The sequence below is a fragment of the Schistocerca gregaria genome, chromosome 8, assembly GCF_023897955.1.
Source record: "Schistocerca gregaria isolate iqSchGreg1 chromosome 8, iqSchGreg1.2, whole genome shotgun sequence".
Taxonomy (NCBI): domain Eukaryota; kingdom Metazoa; phylum Arthropoda; class Insecta; order Orthoptera; family Acrididae; genus Schistocerca; species Schistocerca gregaria.
This window is the reverse complement of record NC_064927.1, coordinates 232488084-232509658: the sequence shown is the minus strand read 5'-3', so window position 1 is coordinate 232509658 and position 21575 is coordinate 232488084. Positions and strand designations below refer to the sequence as shown.

Here is a 21575-nt window from a genome sequence, read left to right as displayed (position 1 = left end):
TTATTTTTAAATCTTGTTGAATGGGGAAAGTGAACAAGAAAGTGACAGTGGACTCATTGAAGTATAAGGGGAACAGCATCCAAATCTTGGGCAGGAACTGAAAACGCCCTGAAACAGGTGAAAGGTCACAAGGCGGCAGGAGTAGATGAGCTGATAATTATGGTTTGAATGACTGTAGAGAAGAAATTGTAATATCACTGTTTGAAAATTAAGTAGAAAGAAGAGCACCAACTATCAAGCAACCCCACTTCTATATCATTGCCTTAAGGCATTGGAAAACGTAATAGAAAAGAGACTGCAAGAGTCATAGAACATCAGTTTGAGTAACAACAGAATGGATTCAGAAGTAAGAGCGGAATGGTAGACCTCATTTTCCCTCTGTTAGTTAATGGAGAAATCTTGGGAAAAAGGAAACGATCTGGCAATAGTATTCCTGGATTTCGAGAAAGCATGCAACATTGTACTATGAGGTAAAATATGGGAATGCTTGAGAAAACATAATGTTCCTGATTCATTAAATTAAAAAGGTTGAGATGCTGTATAAAGGTAGTGAAAGAAGTGTACAAGCAGGAGGTGGAAGGTCAAAATGGTTTAAGACAAAGAGAGGTGTTCATAAGGGCAGTTCACTTTCCCCATTACTCTTCATACACTAATGGACACAATCATGAAAAAAAATCAAGGATTTGGTAAACGAAGATCTCAGTGCTTTTGCTTTTGCTGATGACATCGCCATTTGGGGAAAGACAGAAATGGAGGTTCGGAGGAGGCTGGATTACTGGAACAAAAAATTTGGAAACATTAAGTTGACTTTGAGTAACAGCAAGATAAAAGCAATGAAGATGAGTAGGACACCCACACCTTAAAAGATCATACTAGAAGGACAGGAAGTTGAATGTGGAAAAGATTTCAAGTATCTCGGTAGGCTCATATAGGTGACGGAAGTGTCAAACTATAAGTTTCAAACGGTGCAGCCAAAGGATCCACCTTCTTCCTCCAAGCACGAAAGCGAATCTGGAACAAAGGGACAAAGGAGTCCCTTTAAGAGCTGAATAGACCATGCAAAAAACATGTCTGGTGCCAATCACGACATATAGTCTGGAGACCTGTGTCATAGGTAAGAGAGAAGAGAGATCAGGCATGTGAAATGGAGTTCCTTAGGTCAACTCTACAAAAAAGCCAGAAGAGACAGTCAGGAACGAATACATAAGGAGAGACCTGAGGGTGACCTTGACCATGAACGAAAGAATAAGCACCGCAAAACTGTACTGTCAGGTCACGTGAAGCGAATGCACCCGACTCGAGCTGCACGTTACTAATTGGATATGGAGTTACAGACTGAATGGCCTAGGAAGAGATGGACAGACCAAATTAACGAAGATCTCGAGGGGAGAGGAGTAACGTGGGATGCAGTGAGGAGACAAAAGCCATACCAAGATAGAAATGAATGGAGTCTTATCGTTCAAAACGTTCCTACCCGGCTTTCTGGAAGGATATCCTATTGACGATAATGATATAAACGTAGGATTCCGCTACCATTGTCACATTCAATTAAATTTTTCTGGGTTTGTGACCGCATTGTCAATATATATAAAATTACCGACTTTTCAAGTGACCTTCTTTTCTGGGTTTTTGATCGAAGAAGGTCGCTTGAAACGTCGGTAATTTGATATATATTGACAATGCGCTCACAAACCGAGAAAAATTTTATTTGACGATAACGATGTCAGTATTTAAAAGTAGGGTAGTAAAAGCGATTCTATATCAGATTTGATATCAGAACTTAAAGACGCTTGACCTCACATTGTTAGCGAAAGCTTTTACCACACATAGTTTACAATTACTAAAAAGAAAGAAGCTTAGTTAGTTTGACATGTCGATCTTTCTGCTCAGGATACGTACTGTCTAGCAGTATTCTAATAGCGAAGTTGAATAAAAAGCCTTTGCTCTGCATTTTCATTTAAAACGAAAACATATTTATGTGCTTTGACTTCCTGCTTATATTTTCATGTCAATCTATTGTTAACAACGGTTTGCGCACTTAATTGCTTTACACGATTTCTGTAGTTAATTTTGTTTAGTATTTAATCACTGATTGTATTCGAATATTTGTGACTTTTATTCCTTGATGTCTACAATTCTATCAATAGGTCAAGAACCACTAGATCCAAATTAATTAAAAGATTTAGGAGAAGCTCCTTCCAATTAGTTGTTAGATGTAGAAAGGAAATGAGGCCTTCTGACATTAGTGATTCACGAGAGGCAGGCACAACAATGATAGGCAAATATGATCAGAGTAGTAACTTTTCAGAAATTAGATATGAACATGAGATCTTCATACGTGAAAAAATTCCGTAGGATGTGATTTCTTTATAACGTTCTAGCTGAATTTCTGGAAGTTTTGGTCTCGACACTATGACATTGTATAGTATTGTATTGAACTGGGGACCTAGGAACGACGGAGAGGCTTCGTCCCCGCAATAGCCCACAGTGGTACACGACCGCACAACAGGCTGCAGCAGTCCACCCACCCCACCGCCGCCTCACACCGAACCCAGGGATATTGTGCGGTTCGGCCCCCAATGGACCTCCCTGGGAACGTCTCATACCAGACGAGTGTAACCACAATGTTTTTGCGGTAGAGTAATTATGGTGCACACGTACGTGGAGAACGTGTTTGCGCAGCAATCGCCGACATAGTGTAACTCAGGCGGAATAAAGGGAACCAGTCCGCAATCACCGAGGCAGATGGAAAACTGCCTTAAAAGCCATCTACAGACGGGCCGGCACACCGGACCTCGACACCAATCCTCCGGGTGGAATCTTGCCGGTGACAGGCACGCCTTCCTACCCGGAAAGCAGTGCGTTAGACCTTACGGCTATACGGGCGGGCGTCACTATGAAATTAATGAAAGCCGACCCAACTTCTCCATCTTTCAATAGCAGTGTGGACTTGATAGCAATGATCATTCGCAAATTGTACCGTCTGATATAGCCCCTTCCTCTTTAAATATTAAATCTACAGCTGAGACCATGAATACTATGTAACGTATACTAAATATGTCAGCAGAAAATGAGAAAAGACTGGAACAAACTAGTAAAGGACTTGGATTGGAGGTGGAAAGCATTAGGAATGAAATTAAAGAAAATAGCAAAACACAGGATGAGTACATTGATAGGAGGCTAGAAGAGAATAATAAGAATCTTAGAGATGTACTTTAGGTGTACTTGAATCAGTTACTGAAACGGATTAGGAAGGAGATACGTGAGTATTTCAAGTCTCTGACCAGACTTAAGCAAACTGTTGAACGCTGCAGCTGAAAGACTACGAGAAGAAGCACGATGTATGCAGGCCACAATTATTAACCGAGTTTGTAAAGATCAAACTAAAAAACAGGTTGAGGAAGTCATTACGAGTATGGCACAATTATGGACCAAATCTGATAAAAATGCTAATGACATTCAGCCAGCCCCCTTTACCTACACAAAGGAATTTCAGTTGTTGCAACGCGTTTCAAATAAAATCACCATTAATCAACAATACAAACAAGGAGTTAATGAAACTCACGAACAGCTTTCTCGTGTCGAAAATAACATCGCTCAGGCAGGTAATGGCAATAGGTGAGACACATTTGATACTGGACAGTCTCATGAGAAAACAAACTCATTGCACGTGTGAGTAATTATTTGTGAACATTATACTTTCGGAAAGAAGATAACTGGAAAATTCATGCTCACACAAGAATGATGGTAGTAATTGGAAGCATTTTCTCACTGCTAGGAAGCTCAAAGTTTTTAGAAATGTTGGTAACAGAATGCACCCATGGGAGTGGCTACTATAGTTTTATTATTCTCTTCCACGTAACATGGCCAAATGATCACAAATAAGAATTAGTGTGGAGTTATCTCGAGGGCGAACCAGCTACAAGAATGTGTTCATTAGCAACAGAACGTCAAACGTATGGAGATTTCTTTCACGCGTTTTTGTCAGCTTACAAGAGCGCATCAAACACAGCATTATTATCATCAAGAACCTTGAAATGTCTCATTTCTCAAGTTTGGCACGTTTTTCCCAGTACCTGGTATGAAAGAATCAGTTTTAGCTAATCCTTACAGCTCCTCTGAACTAATATGTAACTGTTCGATGAAGTTCCCGTTTTCATTAAGACATACAGATTTGGCTGTTTGTTGTATAGATGATACAGAAGCATTTAAAGGTCTGCCACAAGAACTTGAATTTCACAATGATGAGCGCCCATTCCATTACAACACTGATGACAATCACAGAAGTATGTATCGACTACAGTAGTATCGGGACCAGTGGCTCTCGAGAGAACAGTTCAATAGTAACAGGAAATACAATAGACATCCAGCGATTCATCGACCATTATGTGTAAATAACTGGCCTTCCAGAGGTAGCTTTCACAGTTGCAGAGATTACTAAGGCAGAAACAAAGATCGGGCCTTGTGGAATCGAAGACGTTATGCGAATGAAAACTATTTTAACCAAAATAACTATGGCGGAAGATCAAATCAGAACTGGCGAAGTCCAAGAAATAATAGCCCAGAGTGGAACGCTGAGATCATTGACATCAGGCCATCTGGCCCACGTAATCCGATGAGAGGGTCTGTGGTAACAATGACGTGTGGCAGTCTGGCACGACAATAGTATGTGGCACAGTCCGTCACAACAATGACATGTGGCACAGTCGACAAACGATACATTGGAAAGCATTTGAACCAGAGGTGTAAATATAGTAAATTTGGAGTACATTAGAGACGTGCTGTTAGAGGATAATGAAAATAAACCAAATATTTTAGCTCATCGTGTCGTCAGCTCCCCGATTGGAAAAAATTAGTTATCTGCTGTTTTAGATTCTGGAAGCCTCATTTCTGTTATTAGTGACGCTGAATTCAGTAAATGTGGGAAAATAGATTACTGTGTAGTATTTTCACTACAACATTCGAAGGTAAGAAGCGAAATTTACAGGAACGAGCTTTGATGTGAGGAACCAACCGATTTTAGATTTTGTATGTCAACGACATTAGTTTTGGACAAATTTTCTAATAGACCCATTACTGAGTAGAGAAATAATTTTTGGTGTTGATTTCTTGAGTGAACATAAAGTGATTTTTAACCTTGACGGCACAAAGGAAAACTAGAAGTTAATGATATGATAGTGTGCTTGAAATTTGAAGAGCGCATTTCAAAGGAAGAGGAGTATCAGAATTGTTTAGCCCTTAAAGTCTTGATGCAGTTTCATAGACCGCTAGCGTTTATTGTTACTCTGTTGCTCATGCACGGGGGTAGAGTAGGAGTCTAAAGCATTGTCTAGTAGTTCTTTCCTGAAACTGCCGCAGTTTCCTTTGTCAGTAACCACTTGAATGTGATGTGAGCCTATACAAATATGGCTTCTTTCGTGTTTTCAGTATCTAAGTACGCAACAGCGGCTTTGCGTGATATAGCAGCGGCCATTTAACTGTACAAATATGTTTGGAAATTTCCGTTACCAACTTCCAGGACTTGTAGAGGGGAATGAGTACACAATAGTATAGATAGGAAACCATGCCTGAAAAGGTACCATTGACGCTCTACGATGATTTCAATTCAGATTTTTAACTGATTTCTGCTTGAGGAATCGAATTAGACGTGAGTCAGCGCTGTTATAAGGTAACAGCTCGAAAAGAAATATAACAAAGCATCCATTTATCTCTTAAGCTAGTTTGTTTGTATTTACACTTGAACATTGGGTATTTACATTATTCCAAAGCAAAAATGTAGAGAATAGTTCTGATGCATTAGAACAGCGCCTCGACGTGGCGACCACCAACTTTGTTACAGACATTGTACATACGAAGCATGGTCTGGTACACTCGCTCCATCTTATCTGGTGTGTCGCAGTTTTTCTTACTCAACAGTTGCCATTGCACGTGACTGTTTCATCAGAAAGTTATTTTGAATATTAATGATTGTCACTCTTTACATTCATTTACAGTTAGTACGATGCAGCTTAGTTTGACTATCATCACATACATCAAAAACAATTTGCAGAATTATGTTCACGTTTAAAAGTAGGGCAAAAAAAAGGCTATTCTATATCAGACATCGTAATCGGAATTTGATAGTATTTGCTTGCACATTGCTGCGGAAATGTTTTAGCACAAACAGTCTTCATATAGAAAAACTAAAAGTTTATTAGTTTCCAGGTATCATTAAAACTTTGGTGGACAGTAATATTAAAATTTCGAAGTGATTTATGTATTAGATAGATGAATCATTTATGGCCGGCTGACAAGAAAAATGATTACACCTTCAAGGGGCAAGGGTGATGTCCGTTAATTACGTGAGCTCAAAATAATGAGACGATGGGTCCGACAAAATCTCACCAAATTTCACTTAAAGGTAGGTGGGTCGTGACAATGAAAACCCCTTGTCAACTTTTTGATTCAGTACATGAAATGTGTCCGCAGCTGGCGAATACGTACAATGATCAGCTGAATAAGCTTTGACTATTAGTGCGCTATCCACGGCGAGAATAAGACTTCCAAATGTGGTCATCCCTGTGTCACGGACTGTACTCGTACACACATTACGTCATTCCCGCACAGGGCAGGACATTTCAATCACACTACATTAGATGTATTCGCCATTGTCAATTTGGACAACGATCAGCTCTAGAACGGAGTCACGACAGTGAAAATCTCAGCCGGACTGGGACTCACTTTTGGCGAGTGGTGCCTTACCTTTGGCTATCCGAGCACTACTCACAGCCATATGTCGGCAGTCATGTGTCTACAACACGTACACTCGCTATGTATATTCTCGTATAGCGATACATTTTACTTGAAAGGCGCTTGCCGGATGTCGGCGGATAAATATGGCATTGCAGCGCCTGTATTGTTAATAAGACATGCGTGTGTAGTGTGGACCGACACTCAACCCAAGACCAGGAATAGCCGGTACTGGTGAGGATTAGCCACTACCAACGGGGAACGTTTTCCTTCGGCTTGTTAACAAGATCACGGTTCGCACTGGGAAACTACTATCCACGTAAGGAGATGAAACAATCTTCTCATCAACCAAAAAGAAAAAAGAATGCTTACGAAAGGAGAAAGATATGTGGCAGCCACTAGGAACCTTACGGATATATAAAATTCCATAGAGTGTCGGCCAGTATACAGTGTGGTCACAGAAACAAGTACTAAGACTCGCTTATTCGAACACAAAAGGTACTGCCCCGAACGACTGGCACATAGGCCGTAACATAAGGGGTGGACACGACGACATGAATATCAGTGAGATGACCGTTTTAACCAGAAAAACACATTGCAATGTGCACGCTCATAAACAGGCCATAGAGATTTACAAACGTAATGATAATTTAAACAGAAAAGAAGGTGTTAAGTTAGATAGATGTCGACTTAGGTGGCAACAAAATGTCGGTTAATTACCTTTAATCGAGGAATATAGCGCCGTCATCAGCTTGCATCGCATGTACAATGATGGTGGCATCTGTCAGCTCAATAAAGTCAGGATCCCCTAGAACCCTTGATATAGTTGCCGCTTTCCATCCGTAATGTCTCCCACACTCAGAGGCGAAACGTCAGAGTACACTTTTATATATCGATCACGCCTTTGTAGTCAGCAAGTATTCACCGAAAAAACCGGCCGTGAAAGCCTAAAATGATAAGGAAACGTAATACAGTTCCATATTTAACACTTCCATAGAGATCGCGAAGACCAAATCATGCTAGTTACACGATGCACAACCACAACCATTCTTCCCGTGCCGCATATGGGAATGTAACATGAAGAAGTCCTAATAGGTCGTACGAGGGACGAACTCTCTTCCACTCACTTCACAGTGGTTTCGCGAAGAATGGCTGTTGCTATATTACTAATGAAATGTATGAATGATAAATTCCTTGTGTTATTTCTTGACGAACTTTATGAGTATAAAATGAAATGTAGAACAAATTATGTTTCTTAAGATTTACTTTGATTTTTGTAATCATTCCAGTATACTTCTGAAATCGACGTTGAAGTTATTGAGAAAATGTTTGAAGAGCACATTACATTCATCGACGATACCAAGATATCAAAATGATATGAAGTAGATAGTGAGAAACATGTAAGATAAAAGCTTTCCGGTGTACCTGATGCAACGTATCAAAGTCCTCTTCAAAGGCAGCTCCAGTTTCACAGCTACCTCCAACGACAAAGCTTTTAATGCCCAAGCCTTTTCCCATAGAAATGCCTTTACAGCATCATCTGAAGATGACCTACATACACCAGTCGATTTGTTAGTATCCCAGCTTAAACAAAAAAGGGCGGAATCGCAGAAACTAACTTGGGAATAAAAGTTGTGAGATAAAATTTATACACAGATGGCAGTGCCGTGAACAAATATCGAACTATAATAATCTACGCTGAAACGTGAACACAAGCAGTGGACAGAGAACTGTTGTCGAGAATTAGCCACACAGTGACAAACATGACGTTTCACAAGACACCGGCATTCTCGTCTCCTCTATAAGGGAGTTAAATATGGCGTCGAAGGGCAACGACATGTTTTCTGGTCACAGAAACGAAGTTTCTCAAAGAAATCGAAGGTTGCAAGAGACTGAATCACATGCACGAAGACGGTAATCTACGCTGAAACGTGAACACAAGCAGTGGACAGAGAACTGTTGTCGAGAATTAGCCACACAGTGACAAACATGACGTTTCACAAGACACCGGCATTCTCGTCTCCTCTATAAGGGAGTTAAATATGGCGTCGAAGGGCCACGACATGTTTTCTGGTCACAGAAACGAAGTTTCTCAAAGAAATCGAAGGTTGCAAGAGACTGAATCACATGCACGAAGACGGCACTTCATGGAAACTGACGTTTTTCTCAGTACTGGGAAAATTCGAGGAATCCAGGTAAGAAAGACTCTGCTAACCCATTCAAATGAGCAAGGAACGGCAACCATAACAAGCTGCTGAAAACAGAGCGATAAAAAAGGCATGTTTGTCGGCTGACAGACGAGAACCGGCTCATGGGCCAAACTCAGTAGCGGATAAAGATGTTGAGTGTGAAATGTTTTTCCCCTTATGAGTGACTTAACAAGGTCACCAAACATTTCATCCAGCAAGGTTTAAATCTATAGATATATGCAAGTAGCCATCTTCTTACTGTATCTGTTATATATGAGTACTAACAAAGCAGGAAAAAAGTCTTACAGTTCCTCGAATGAGTGACCGTGGCGAGAAGAGAAAATTGTAACGTTATATGCACGCGAAGTCTTTCTTCGTTGTTAGAGGAAAATTACGATGATGGAATATACAAAACCAAACAACGAACAATGCCTGCGACACTGAAAGATTTCATTTATCGTGCCGCCCTAACATTACTTGTCAACGTGAAAATACTATACTCTGTGAAGGATTTTCCCTTCGATAAATTTTACCATAATATGTAGAGGCCACTAAAAAGAAGAAATAGGCAAAAGGAGATGTCACAAGCAAGTTAATGTGTTGTCACTAGGCCAATCCATCGCATACTTAGTAGTACATAATGTTTCAGAAAGATTCCTGTAATTTCACAGGAAAGTTTCTTGTATAAAAATGAGGACAAAAACTTAGGACGAATTCTAACTTACGCGAAGGAAATAACCATCCGATTTTGTAAGATCTTTATCTGGTCCGTAGCACTGCACAGAAGTGAAACGTGGAGGATAATCGCTTCAGACAAGTAAACAATAGGCACTTTCGACACGGGTAGATCGATTAAATACTGAGGAAGTGCTCTATCGAACTGTGCAAATAAGAATTTATGGAACAACTTGACTAAATGAAGGGACCAGTTGCTAAGGCATATCGTGAGGCATCAAGGAAATGTCAGTATGCTATTGGGGGAAGTTTGGGAGGTAAAAGTTGAAGACTGAGACGAGGACATGAAAACAGCAAGCAGGTTATTATGTAGTTGTTCAGAGATGAAGAAGCTCGCACTGCATAGATTAGCGCGGAAAGCCGCGTTAAACATTACCCTCGATGGAAGACCACAAGAATCACAACAGTCCACAAAACCTACTAACTAGGAATTTGTACAATTAAAAAAAATATTCATAAATACTACAGTTTTCAATGCCGTTCGCCTGAAATTTCATTTCCTCTTCTTTATAACGCCAGAGCGATTTTCATGGAAATTTCACAAAGAGTTTATTTGGTACTTTCCGTAGTTTATGTGCCAAAAGCTTCAGAAAAATATATTTTTCCTCAAAACACAAAAATTATTCCGTAACCAGAACTTCACGTTTTGACACATAGAACACTTCTCAGGAGAATCTCAAAGCAGCGGTAAAATACATTTTACGGGATTGACTGTGCAACAGCAATCAAAAATTTCGCATCTCCCCTCCACACGAAACGTAGGGTGCTGATTAGTGAGGGTCTCTTAAAGTTTTTAGCGGCAAAATACATACGAGATGAAGGTAGTTTCTTACCAATGCGGAAACTACGCACCAACTGCATTTTCTGCGCATTAATGAAAGTTCAGGGAGAACATTGAATCCTTAGAACTAATTAGCTCAACCACTTGTAAGTGACTGTGGCAACAGCTCAGGAAACACCTATGTGGCAACTTATCACGCTCGATAAAACAGCACCATTAACTTTTCCTCATTGAGCGAGAATTCTCGAACGCTGATAAGAGACTGTCAATTACTTATGACCGTGCACCTCTTAATTGTATATATAGGGTGCGACCACAGCAGCCTGCAGCCACCGCCGCCAGAATGCAGCGCCTCGCCCTCTTGTTCGTGTGCCTGCTCGGCTCTGCCGTAGCCTTGCCAGCCCGCACCAGGCTCTGGAGCAGGGGCAACAGCCGCATCATCGGAGGAAGCAACGCCAACATCGCCAACTACCCGTGGCAGCTGTCCTTCCAGTATGGCGGTTCGCACATCTGCGGAGCCTCCATCATCAGCTCCACGTGGGCGCTGACGGCCGCTCACTGTGTGGACGGTATGAGCCTCCTGCTGATGACTTTCAGAGCCGGATCGTCGATTAGGGGGAGCGGTGGCACCGTCTTGAGTGCCTCCTCTGGTTACATGCACGCATCGTACGACAGCGATACGGTCGACTACGACGTCGCCGTCGTTCAGGTGAGCAACTCGCTAAGGCCTCTCAGACAAGGTCTATTATTAGGCAGCTCCTATATCATTAGGCTTATGTTGTGCTGAATAAACCATACGCTGTGTGCAAAGTAGAGCTACCCTTGATCAGAAGGTCATGAAAACGTCAAGTTCTAATAAGATCAGTACATGTTTATACGGCATACAACTCCCCTCTTTCTGATTTGAGAAAATCTGTCTATGTCAGGTACAAAGGCAGGTATGGTTTTGCTTCAGAGTTGACGTCAGTGGACAGTTTGTATTATTTTTATGTATAAACAAGTCCAAACACTTATGCTGAGATATAGTCAACAATAATATTCGAAATAGAGCCCCAACATGATTCCTTTGTATTTGTAACGCACTCGAATCCCCAGGAAGTATGACTTAACTCTGATAACACATTTTTATGTTATGCAGCGGTACGTCTTACACTCGGTAGGTGACTGATTTGTTTGTAACACTAGTGAGAGAATAAAACTGCATCTAATATTAACTTTAGACGGAATTAAAATGGTACACAACGTCACATTGAAGAGCCTGTGAAGAGCTATTTAGCTGTGGGTAGTGACATACTTGCCATATTGGGATGATCAGTTTCGTGTGCGTCTACGATTAGATGAAAATTGTAAACAGGAATTAAAAACTCTGAAGAGTGTACAGAAATTATCAGGCCGAAAATTTTTTGGGATAGGAAGACTTTAAACTACAGCAAGATATCCAATGTATGTATCAGTTTCTTTGTGCCACTGACTTTACTGTTCTAGAAGCCAAAATATACTGAATCAAATTCATGGAGCCATGAAGAAAGAGTGTAGAACAACTTACTTTCTGAATGTACATAAACAGTTTATCGGTTAGCATGGGTAGCACTTTAGGGAGTCATGGATGGCTACGGTGGTGTGTACATAAAATTAATTTCATTGGATTATTCGAAGGAGGTGTTAGATACCACAGACAGGAGTTGCACTTTCAGTGGAGAACAGCAAGGGGTAAAATATGCTGCTATAAAACATTTTGTTAATTTACCAGATGAGATAAAATGTCTGATAGACAGCAGCAATAGTTTCAAAAACAGACTGAAATCATACCTCCTTGACAACTACTTCAATACCACAGACGAATTCTTGAATATGAGTAAGTAAATCTGGAGATATAATATATGCATATTGTGCCATTTAAGGGAATGGGATAGATAATACAAATATTTGGATATAACTCTATAACGTAAACAAAAAAAGAGAGGGAAAAAACTTTTTCCTGTGCGCATTTCTTGTGCATTTGACACGTTCCACATCGTAGCGGAACACGTACGTAAATAAATAATAATAAAAAAAACGAACATACATTAGAAGGTTACCTGCTGCTGATTGTATGAGAAGTGTTCATTCTGAGAAGACCAAGACATCGTTCTATTCTAACGCCAAAATTTACTACACAATAATGAATATGTCACATGTGTAAATAGAAGCATTTGTATTATGAAATCACGAATATTTCGCTATTATGACCTATTTGGAAGTATTACTACAGAATCTAGGATCATATGATTTATGTCTTACCGCAAAGATTGAAGAGCTGAGAGGCATGGATCTAGGATCGTAAGATTTAATAACTTTGTAAACTGTAAGAGATATGCGTAAAGAATGTAAAAAAAAAAAAAAATTTGATGAAGCAAAACTATACAAGATGATGGAATGATGAACACTCAATTATACTACAATGAATTAGCAGAATCCATACATCTGTCAGACAATATATCAGCCTGAATTGCTACGTAATTAATATCACAGAGAAATCATAAATTATCAGCGCCACATTTACAGTCGTCTCTAGACGGTCTCTGCACTATCACTCCAAGTGAGAATGAAATAAACATACAGTAGATATTATTGTAGAATAACACCTTGTACCATGCTCAGAATTATGTAGCCGTTGTTCAGGCATGAATAAACATTGTTCCGTCTCGTGTTCCAGGTGTCTGGCTCGCTGCTCGGTACGAACGCCCAGGCCGTCAACCTCCCATCCGACGGCTACGACCCCGCCGGAGGCCTGGCCGTGACCGTCACTGGCTGGGGATCCACGTACACAAACGGCCCGGCCCCGAGCAACCTGCAGAAGCTGGACATCAGCATCGTGGCGCGCTCCACCTGCCAGAGCATCTTCGCCAACGTGAACACCGTGACGGCCCGCATGGTGTGCGCCGGCAGTGCGGGCCAGAGCGTCTGCAGCGGAGACTCCGGCGGCCCCCTGGTCAGCGGCAGCACGCAGGTGGGCATCGTCTCCTGGGGGGTCAGCCCCTGCGAGGCCAGCCCCGGCGTCTACGCCAACGTCGGAAACCTGCGCTCCTGGATCCGCTCTGCAGCAGGTGTCTAAGGCCTTCTGGATCACAGCTGCTCTCTGGAATGTGCATCTGCACTTTTTGACAAGAATGTTCCAGTTGTATACAAGACGAATTTTCACAAATAAATGACTATATACCAATTACCAATTTTTGTTGATGTTGGCGAATATAGAGATCCTATGAGCACTTAATGAACGTAGACTTTATAACCGATTACCACAGCTAAAGTAAAAGCAAAAAACTAAATTTAAATTTTATACATGTGCAAGACACAACTGTTGTTGGTAAGATGAAATCAACAGAACACACACTCGAAACCTGGTGGGACAACAAATTCACACGTCTGATGCGGCCATCTCATTTCACGCTTAGGGAGTTATATACACTGACTGAAAAAAGTCACAACACCAGGAAGGTAGTGTGTGACATAAACAAAAGTTGGTAGACGTGTTCCTACATCTCAGACATGATGCGTGTTCTGATTTCGCTCCACTCGACGAAGGGTAGTGCTAGTAGCGCAACTACGACGATCCAACTCGGGTTTGCTTTAAATACACACTGTAACGGCCGTAAATGTTAGTTACCCTTTTTACTGGAAGTCGTAAGTTGACGTTAGTGAAAATTGCCTTTAAGGCGACAAAGACGACATTCTCAACACCTCCCTTCGTTAGAACGAGGCCGCGCAATAGGACTACGAGAAGCTGAGCTGGATGTTCCTTCTGTGATGTTGGAGAAAGACTTAGCAGGAATGTAGCCACTGATCGCTGGCAGTGGTGGTCACCAGTACGTAAGGTCACAAGAACGCCAGGGCCTGGAAGGCTAGAAGGGAAGAAATCCCCTTACGTAAGACAGGAAACGAAAAGGACACATGGATGGGCGGACCCAAAAAATAATCCGTTCACTTTTCCTTTGACATTTCACATTTATTTATGGAACACATTACACTAGTAAAAGGAATACAGTGTTAACCATGTAAAGGAACGAGCAGCTGGAATACTCTTTTTTATTACAAATTATCGGTTTAAACTGCCGAGCAAAAGCCACAAGCAAGAAATTGGAAATGAATAAAAAAAGTAAGGTAATAAGGTGAGACATTTCTTGATTAGAGCAATATGACCTTCGAGTAACTAAAACAATTACTCTTTGAGAACCGTAAGAACAAATCGCCACTGACAGCTCCTAAAAGTGTTTTACAAAATAAACTTAAATTAATTTAAATATTAGTTAGACCAGCCTTTGGCAACAACATCAGTTGTAGCAGTCACTAAATCACAAGCCCAAACATTTCGTCTTCAGAACAGACCAACCATGAAAGTTAAGTTTGAAACGTCCCCTTAGAAATATTAATGAATGACTGTGCTGGTAAACCACTTACGTTATTTGATTTTCAAACAGCTGAGCAGAACTGAACGTAATCAGACATTTCGCTCTTTACTTATTCTGACCAACACTAAACTGACACACAACGCAATCTGACTTTCAAATATCCCTACAAAAGAATGGCCCTGACTAACATTCACCTATACCTTTCATGAATCACTTACCTCACAAAAATCTTCGTTACTCGAACTACTGCAATACAGAGAGCGTCACTACTGCCAGCTAAACAAAAGATTCTAACTACTGAAGGGACTAACTACTGATAGGCATAGCTAGCAAATGAAGGATTTTGATAAAGAACAATGTATTTACCTTAATAGTGTTCAAAAGTCTTTATATATATATATATATATATATATATATATATATATATATATATATATATATATATCAGTTCATGACACCCAGTCTTACAAATTTACTGTCTCTGATGGACACACGTCCAGACCATCCGCTCTCAAAACTCCGCCATCTCTCTCCCCACATCCACCACTGCTCGCCGCTCACCTCCAACTGCGCACCGCTACGCGCTGCTAACAGCCAACTGCCCAACACTATAATAGCAAATGTTCCAACAATGCCAACCAACCACAGACTGCACACAGCACAGCCAGTGATTTTCATATAGAGCGCTACGTGGCGCCGGCCGCGGTGGTCTCGCGGTTCTAGGCGCGCAGTCCGGAACCGTGCGACTGCTACGGTCGCAGGTTCGAATCCTGCCTCGGGCATGGATGTGTGTGATGTCCTTAGGTTAGTTAGGTTTAAGTAGTTCTAAGTTCTAGGGGACTAATGACCACAGCAGTTGAGTCCCATAGTGCTCAGAGCCATTTGAACCATTTTGCTACGTGGCGTTACCAGCATAAAAACCTAAGCAGCCTACTTACATAGCCCCCTTGCACCACACAAAAAATTTTCCGAATTGTTTTTGGCACTGGCCAATACATATTTGTAAAACAAAATTTCATATTAACGCTAACAAATATATCAAATGCACACACATATCGATACAATGTTGGTCAAAAGCTAAAATTTTCTCACAGTCCATAAAGACAGTCCTGATCATTCATCACAGTATTAATAACAATTTTATACACAAAGTGTGAGAAGTAAAAGAAAATGCACATGGGTGTAGTGGATTTCCATGCAGTCTTGAAGAAGCAGTGTTGTCCTTCCAACGGACGACAGTGCTGACTCTTGACATACAGATAGGTAATGGGACACAACAGAGCAAACACACTCCAGAGTCAGTCGTAGTTTTGAAGAATGATGGTAGGTAGGTCACCACAGAGCAGACCCACTGTAGTCCTGGTGGAGATTATGGCATTGGTGGGCCACCAGAGGTGCAGACCCACTGCAGTCCTTGTAGAAATAATGGTATTGGTGAATCATCAATGATGTAGACCCACTGTAGTCCTTGTAGAAATTATGGTATTTGTGAGTCATCAAAGGTGTAGACCCAATGCAGTCCTGGTACAAATTATGGTATTGGTGGGCCATCAAAAGTGCATACCCACTGCAGTCCTTGTAGAGATGGCTAGCAGCCATTCGTTGTGACTGTGCAGGTGCACAACCACCATTGAAGAGTCTTGTGGATAATATAGCAAGTCCATGAACCACCAGAGGTGCAGACCCACTGCAGTCCTTGTAGAAATAATGGTATTGGTGAATCATCAATGATGTAGACCCACTGTAGTCCTTGTAGAAATTATGGTATTTGTGAGTCATCAAAGGTGTAGACCCAATGCAGTCCTGGTACAAATTATGGTATTGGTGGGCCATCAAAAGTGCATACCCACTGCAGTCCTTGTAGAGATGGCTAGCAGCCATTCGTTGTGACTGTGCAGGTGCACAACCACCATTGAAGAGTCTTGTGGATAATATAGCAAGTCCATGAACCACCACCTGTGCACTCACAATTTTTTTTTTTTTGAAATGTCCTCTTAGAACCAGCAAAGCTGTTAACCAGTCCCTTGCTGAATTATCAACACACGTGTCAGCACTAACAGTCCTCTTTTTTTCACATATTGTGCATACACTATGACCAACAGAAATGTGTGCAGGGAAATGAATGCTTACAAGTAACTTAATTTGATGAACTGGTGTCAATTACAATTTTATAACATGAGAATACAATAACAAAGGTACAAAATACATCATTAAAGAACATAACAATACAGATAACATTTGTAGTAATAGGGACTTTACAAAAGAATAGAAATAGTCATATACATCAGTGTTACAGGAATTATGACATAAGTAAAGATATAAAATAATGAGATTAGTTTTCTAAACATTAATTTCACACATGAGCATTGAAACAGAACAGAAGAAATAATGTCTAAACATCTTTACAAAGAAAATAACATATTATTACAAAAATTCCACAACATAACTGGTATCAGCTAAACACATAAAGACAGGAAAAACACAGAAACACAAGAGTACACAAACACATAGCGGTATAACAGAAAAGGGAAGAACAGGGTTTGTTTTCAGTATAACATTTGGTACTGCAGTCCAACCCAAAACTTCATTCCATAGATCTTTCCTCTTATTTCAACATTTGTTTCCACCAAAAAAATCCTATCCAAGTATGCTTTCTGTATTTATATCTTCACTTATTTCTTACCTCATTATTTATTTTCCTTTATCTTACCTCATCATTTACTTCCAAGAAAATCTAACCTAAACCTGTCATCCCTAAACCCTATTGTTCGGTTCATATCCGCTTTCAAACACATTATTTCTCATTTTTGCCCAAATCTTTGTCTTAAAACTACTCAATTCATTCTTTCCCTATTCTTCATAGTTAGTTTCTTATATAGTCTCCCTCTTATTAAGCTAACTTAAATCTACTGAGCTCAGATGAATAAACTAAGGGATGAGGCAATGCAGCAGCTCAAAACAATTAACACAAACAGCAATGACAGGAAAATGGAAATTGGCAAAGCAAGCAACAGTATATCCAAATTAGCAAAGCAATTGCAAGATTACAACTAATACAAACCAATGTGCAGCAACAAGAAAAATAAGTCAGTAGTAAAACTGGCTTAACAGAGTAATACAAAGTGACATTCAGTAGTACTATGCCTGACAAACAGCAGCAGCAAATGCAATAACTTATACCAAATTATGACATAGCTCAAGCAGAAAAAATAGTACACTAAAGACAACAATGCAGATAAGGGAAACGTCTATTCACATCTTAGTGCCTATATCATTAAAGTGGTGCACCGCAACACGTTATTCTACCAAAATAATTACCAAGTAGTTGACAAGAAAATTATGAATGCAGTTACTGTTATTAATCCTTTCTGATTGTTCTTTCCTTTCCAAGTGCTGCTCTTTCAAAGAATGTCGATCATAAAATTATTATTTAATAGATCTGATGACAGAAAGTGCTCAAATTAGCAAATGCATTTCATTTTGTTTTATAAAACCAATGCTGCAAAACAGCTGGAAAACAGATATCAAATGAAATAAGCAACTATGTAAAGCAAACCATAAAAACATCATTCAATAGCCATGTGGCATTTCATAAATCAGTAGAAATTTCTCTCAACTCTCGTAGAAAGGCACTTGTCATAATCAGGTGTGCAGATGTAAGGATATTTCCCATCAATTCATAAGCATTTCAGTAAGTACGATATGTTTCCAAGTAATGAGCGTGACGTATTTGCGATGTTTTCTACAAAGGAATGTCAATAGCGAAGTTAATGGTCTCTTTTTTTCTCCACCTAATGGCTTCTTCTCCAGGCAGGTGGAACAGCTGGGTGCCCATGACGCATTACATGGTCACTCAACTTTCTTGCCAAAATATTTCAAAAAAATTTCACAGGTTGAGAAATTGCGTTACAAATGTGTAGAAACAAAATCCTATAAATATAACAGTGTCCAAAAAATTTTCGCCGACATTGTGATACATTCACGCATATACACACATTTCATAACTCTTAAAGTACGATTCTTGGTTTTCAACATCCTTTTTCACAAATCAGAGTTGCTAACCACTACTCATTATTCCTTACTTTATTACTCACATACATATTCGTCGACACTTCTTCAATATTTCATAATAATAAATACGTGGCATAATCAAATTCCTCATATAGCATCAGCTCATTGATCATAAACATACCTCAACAGCATAATACACATCGTCGTCGTAATAATAACATCATAACACCTCAGTCAAATCTCAAAATGGTCGTAGCTTCCTCCAATAATTTCAAAACACAAAAAAAATTCTCTGCTCATTTCAGTAATGTCACCTACCTCAAATGTATTTTAAATATCATGATCCCATACCAAATACATCATTCAAAGCTCTCATAGTATCGTAATGGTTCTAAAAAAAATATGAACAGTTCACAAAGTACAGACGAAATACAAATACGTAAGTATGAAGTTATCCAACTGTGTAATTGCGTAAACATGTGTCACTGACGTAGTAAAAAAATGTTCATTTCTCTGTTAAATAATCAGATAGCTGTGTAATTCTGTGTTAGAGAAATATGGTATCGATGTGTAAAGTTGTATAAGCAAATACCATATTAGCTAGGGCTCCTAGCGCTCGCTGCACGCTTAGCACACTAAGTAGGCGTGTACCCCCGGGGGTTTAATGTAATTATACCCTCAGGTGTAACAGATTACAGCAATCGAATGAAATGTATCACAGAAAACCTCTGTGTCATTGTAATTCAAAAATCTTTAAGAATAAATGTTTTAAGTACAAATTGAATTACTGAAATATGAGTACTGCAGCACTAAACTGTGCGTCTTGTTGTAACATAATCTGTCATTATGTAAGGGTAAAAAATGTGCCCAGTGTCGTAATTATCGTCGTCTGTAAGCAAAGTTCTGCAGAAGTCAATGCACTTACCTCATCATAAACAAAAGTGAAATGCTATGAGTATAGATATCGTGGTTATTACGTAGTTTCCTGTGATCAAGAAAGTAATATGCTGTATCATTTGTTGTGCTACAAAAACAGCTGTCTCGTTGTAGCTATACCACAAAAGTTACTACTAAAACATATTTTACTTTCTAGAAGAATTCAGAAAAACTGTGCAGATATAAAACAGATACAGCACAAACGCAACAATGTAAATAGTGTCACATATTAGTAGCTATTAGATAAGCTAAATCATTATGGTTTGAGGGGGGCAGTGCACAAATGGTTTAATTCGTACTTAACTGGAAGAATGCAGAAAGTTGAAATAAGTGGTTCATGTAATGTTTAAACAACAGCAGATTCCTCAAACTGGGGGACTGTCAAGTACAGGGTCCCACAAGGTTCGGTCTTAGGTCCTTTACTGTTCTTGATATACATTAATGGCATTCCACATTGATGAAGATGCAAAGTTACTTCTTTTTGCTGATGATACAAGTATAGTAATAACATCCAAAAACCAAGAACTAAGTGATGTAATTGTAAATGATGTTTTTCACAAAATTATTAAGGGGTTCTAAGCAAACAGACTCTATTTAAATTTTGATAAAACACAGTATATACAGTTCCGTATAGTAAATGGCACAACTCCAGTAATAAATATAGACTTTGAACAGAAGTCTGTAGCTAAGGTAGAATTTTCAAAATTTTTAGGTGTGTCCATTGATGAGAGGTTAAACTGGAAGCAACACATTGATGGTCTGCTGAAACGTCTGAGTTCAGCTACGTATGCTATTAGGGTTATTGCAAATTTTGGTGATAAGAATCTCAGTAAATTAGCTTACTATGCCTACTTTTATTCACTGCTTTCGTATGGCATCATATTCTGGGGTAATTCACCGTTGAGTAGAAAAGTATTCATTGCTCAAAAACGTGTAATCAGAATAATTGCTGGAGCCCACCCTCGGTCATCCTGCAGACATCTATTTAAGGATCTAGGGATCCTCACAGTAACCTCACAGTATATATATTCACTTATGAAAATTGTTGTTAATAATCCAACCCAGTTCAAAAGTAATAGCAGTGTGCATAGCTATAACACCAAGAGAAAGGATGATCCTCACTATGCAGGGTTAAATCTCACTTTGGCACAGAAAGGGGTAAATTATGCTGCCACAAAAGTCTTTGGTCACCTAACAAACAGCATCAAAAGCCTGACAAATAGTCAACCACAATTTAAAATTAAATTAAAAGAATTTCTAGATGCCAACTCCTTTTACTAATTGGCTGAATTTTTAGATATAAATTAAGGGAGGGAAAAAAACTAACTTAAACATTAGTGTCATGCAACATTTTGTGTAATGTAATATCGTGTACAGACATTTTTCATTAACCTGACACGTTCCACATCATTACGAAGTGTCGTATTTATGATCCATGGAACAAGTATTAATCTAATCTAATAATCGTGCAGCACTCAAAGAAACCAAATACTAACTCATCTTTAATCTCACAGAAAGTACTTCAAATAAAGAATGTCTTTTAAAGTAAACCAAAACGTTGCATTAAAATCTCATTAGCAGTATATGTTCTAAGTATGTAAGCCTTATAGTCGTTACGTAATCGTGCAACTAACAAGCAAGAATGTAAACACACAATAACACTGTGTCCTCTGTTCACTATAACAATGAATTTGTAATTACTTGTCGAAGTAAGCACTCTAGGTTCTTGACTGAATAGTTAACTTTATAACATAGTTGCATGTTAATCGTTTCTAAGTATGACAAAGAGTACTAGTAACGTGAAGT

General features: G+C 39.5%; 1 protein-coding gene across 1 annotated transcript; it reads left to right on the top strand.

Annotated features, from left to right (window-relative positions):
• The first annotated feature begins 10740 nt into the window (after positions 1-10740).
• LOC126284593 (trypsin delta-like) lies at positions 10741-13639 on the top strand. Its single transcript, XM_049983637.1, has 2 exons — positions 10741-11143; positions 13130-13639. The coding sequence occupies exons 1-2, from the start codon at positions 10778-10780 to the stop codon at positions 13526-13528; spliced, it is 765 nt and encodes a 254-aa protein (XP_049839594.1). The 5' UTR covers positions 10741-10777; the 3' UTR covers positions 13529-13639.
• Positions 13640-21575: the final 7936 nt, after the last annotated feature.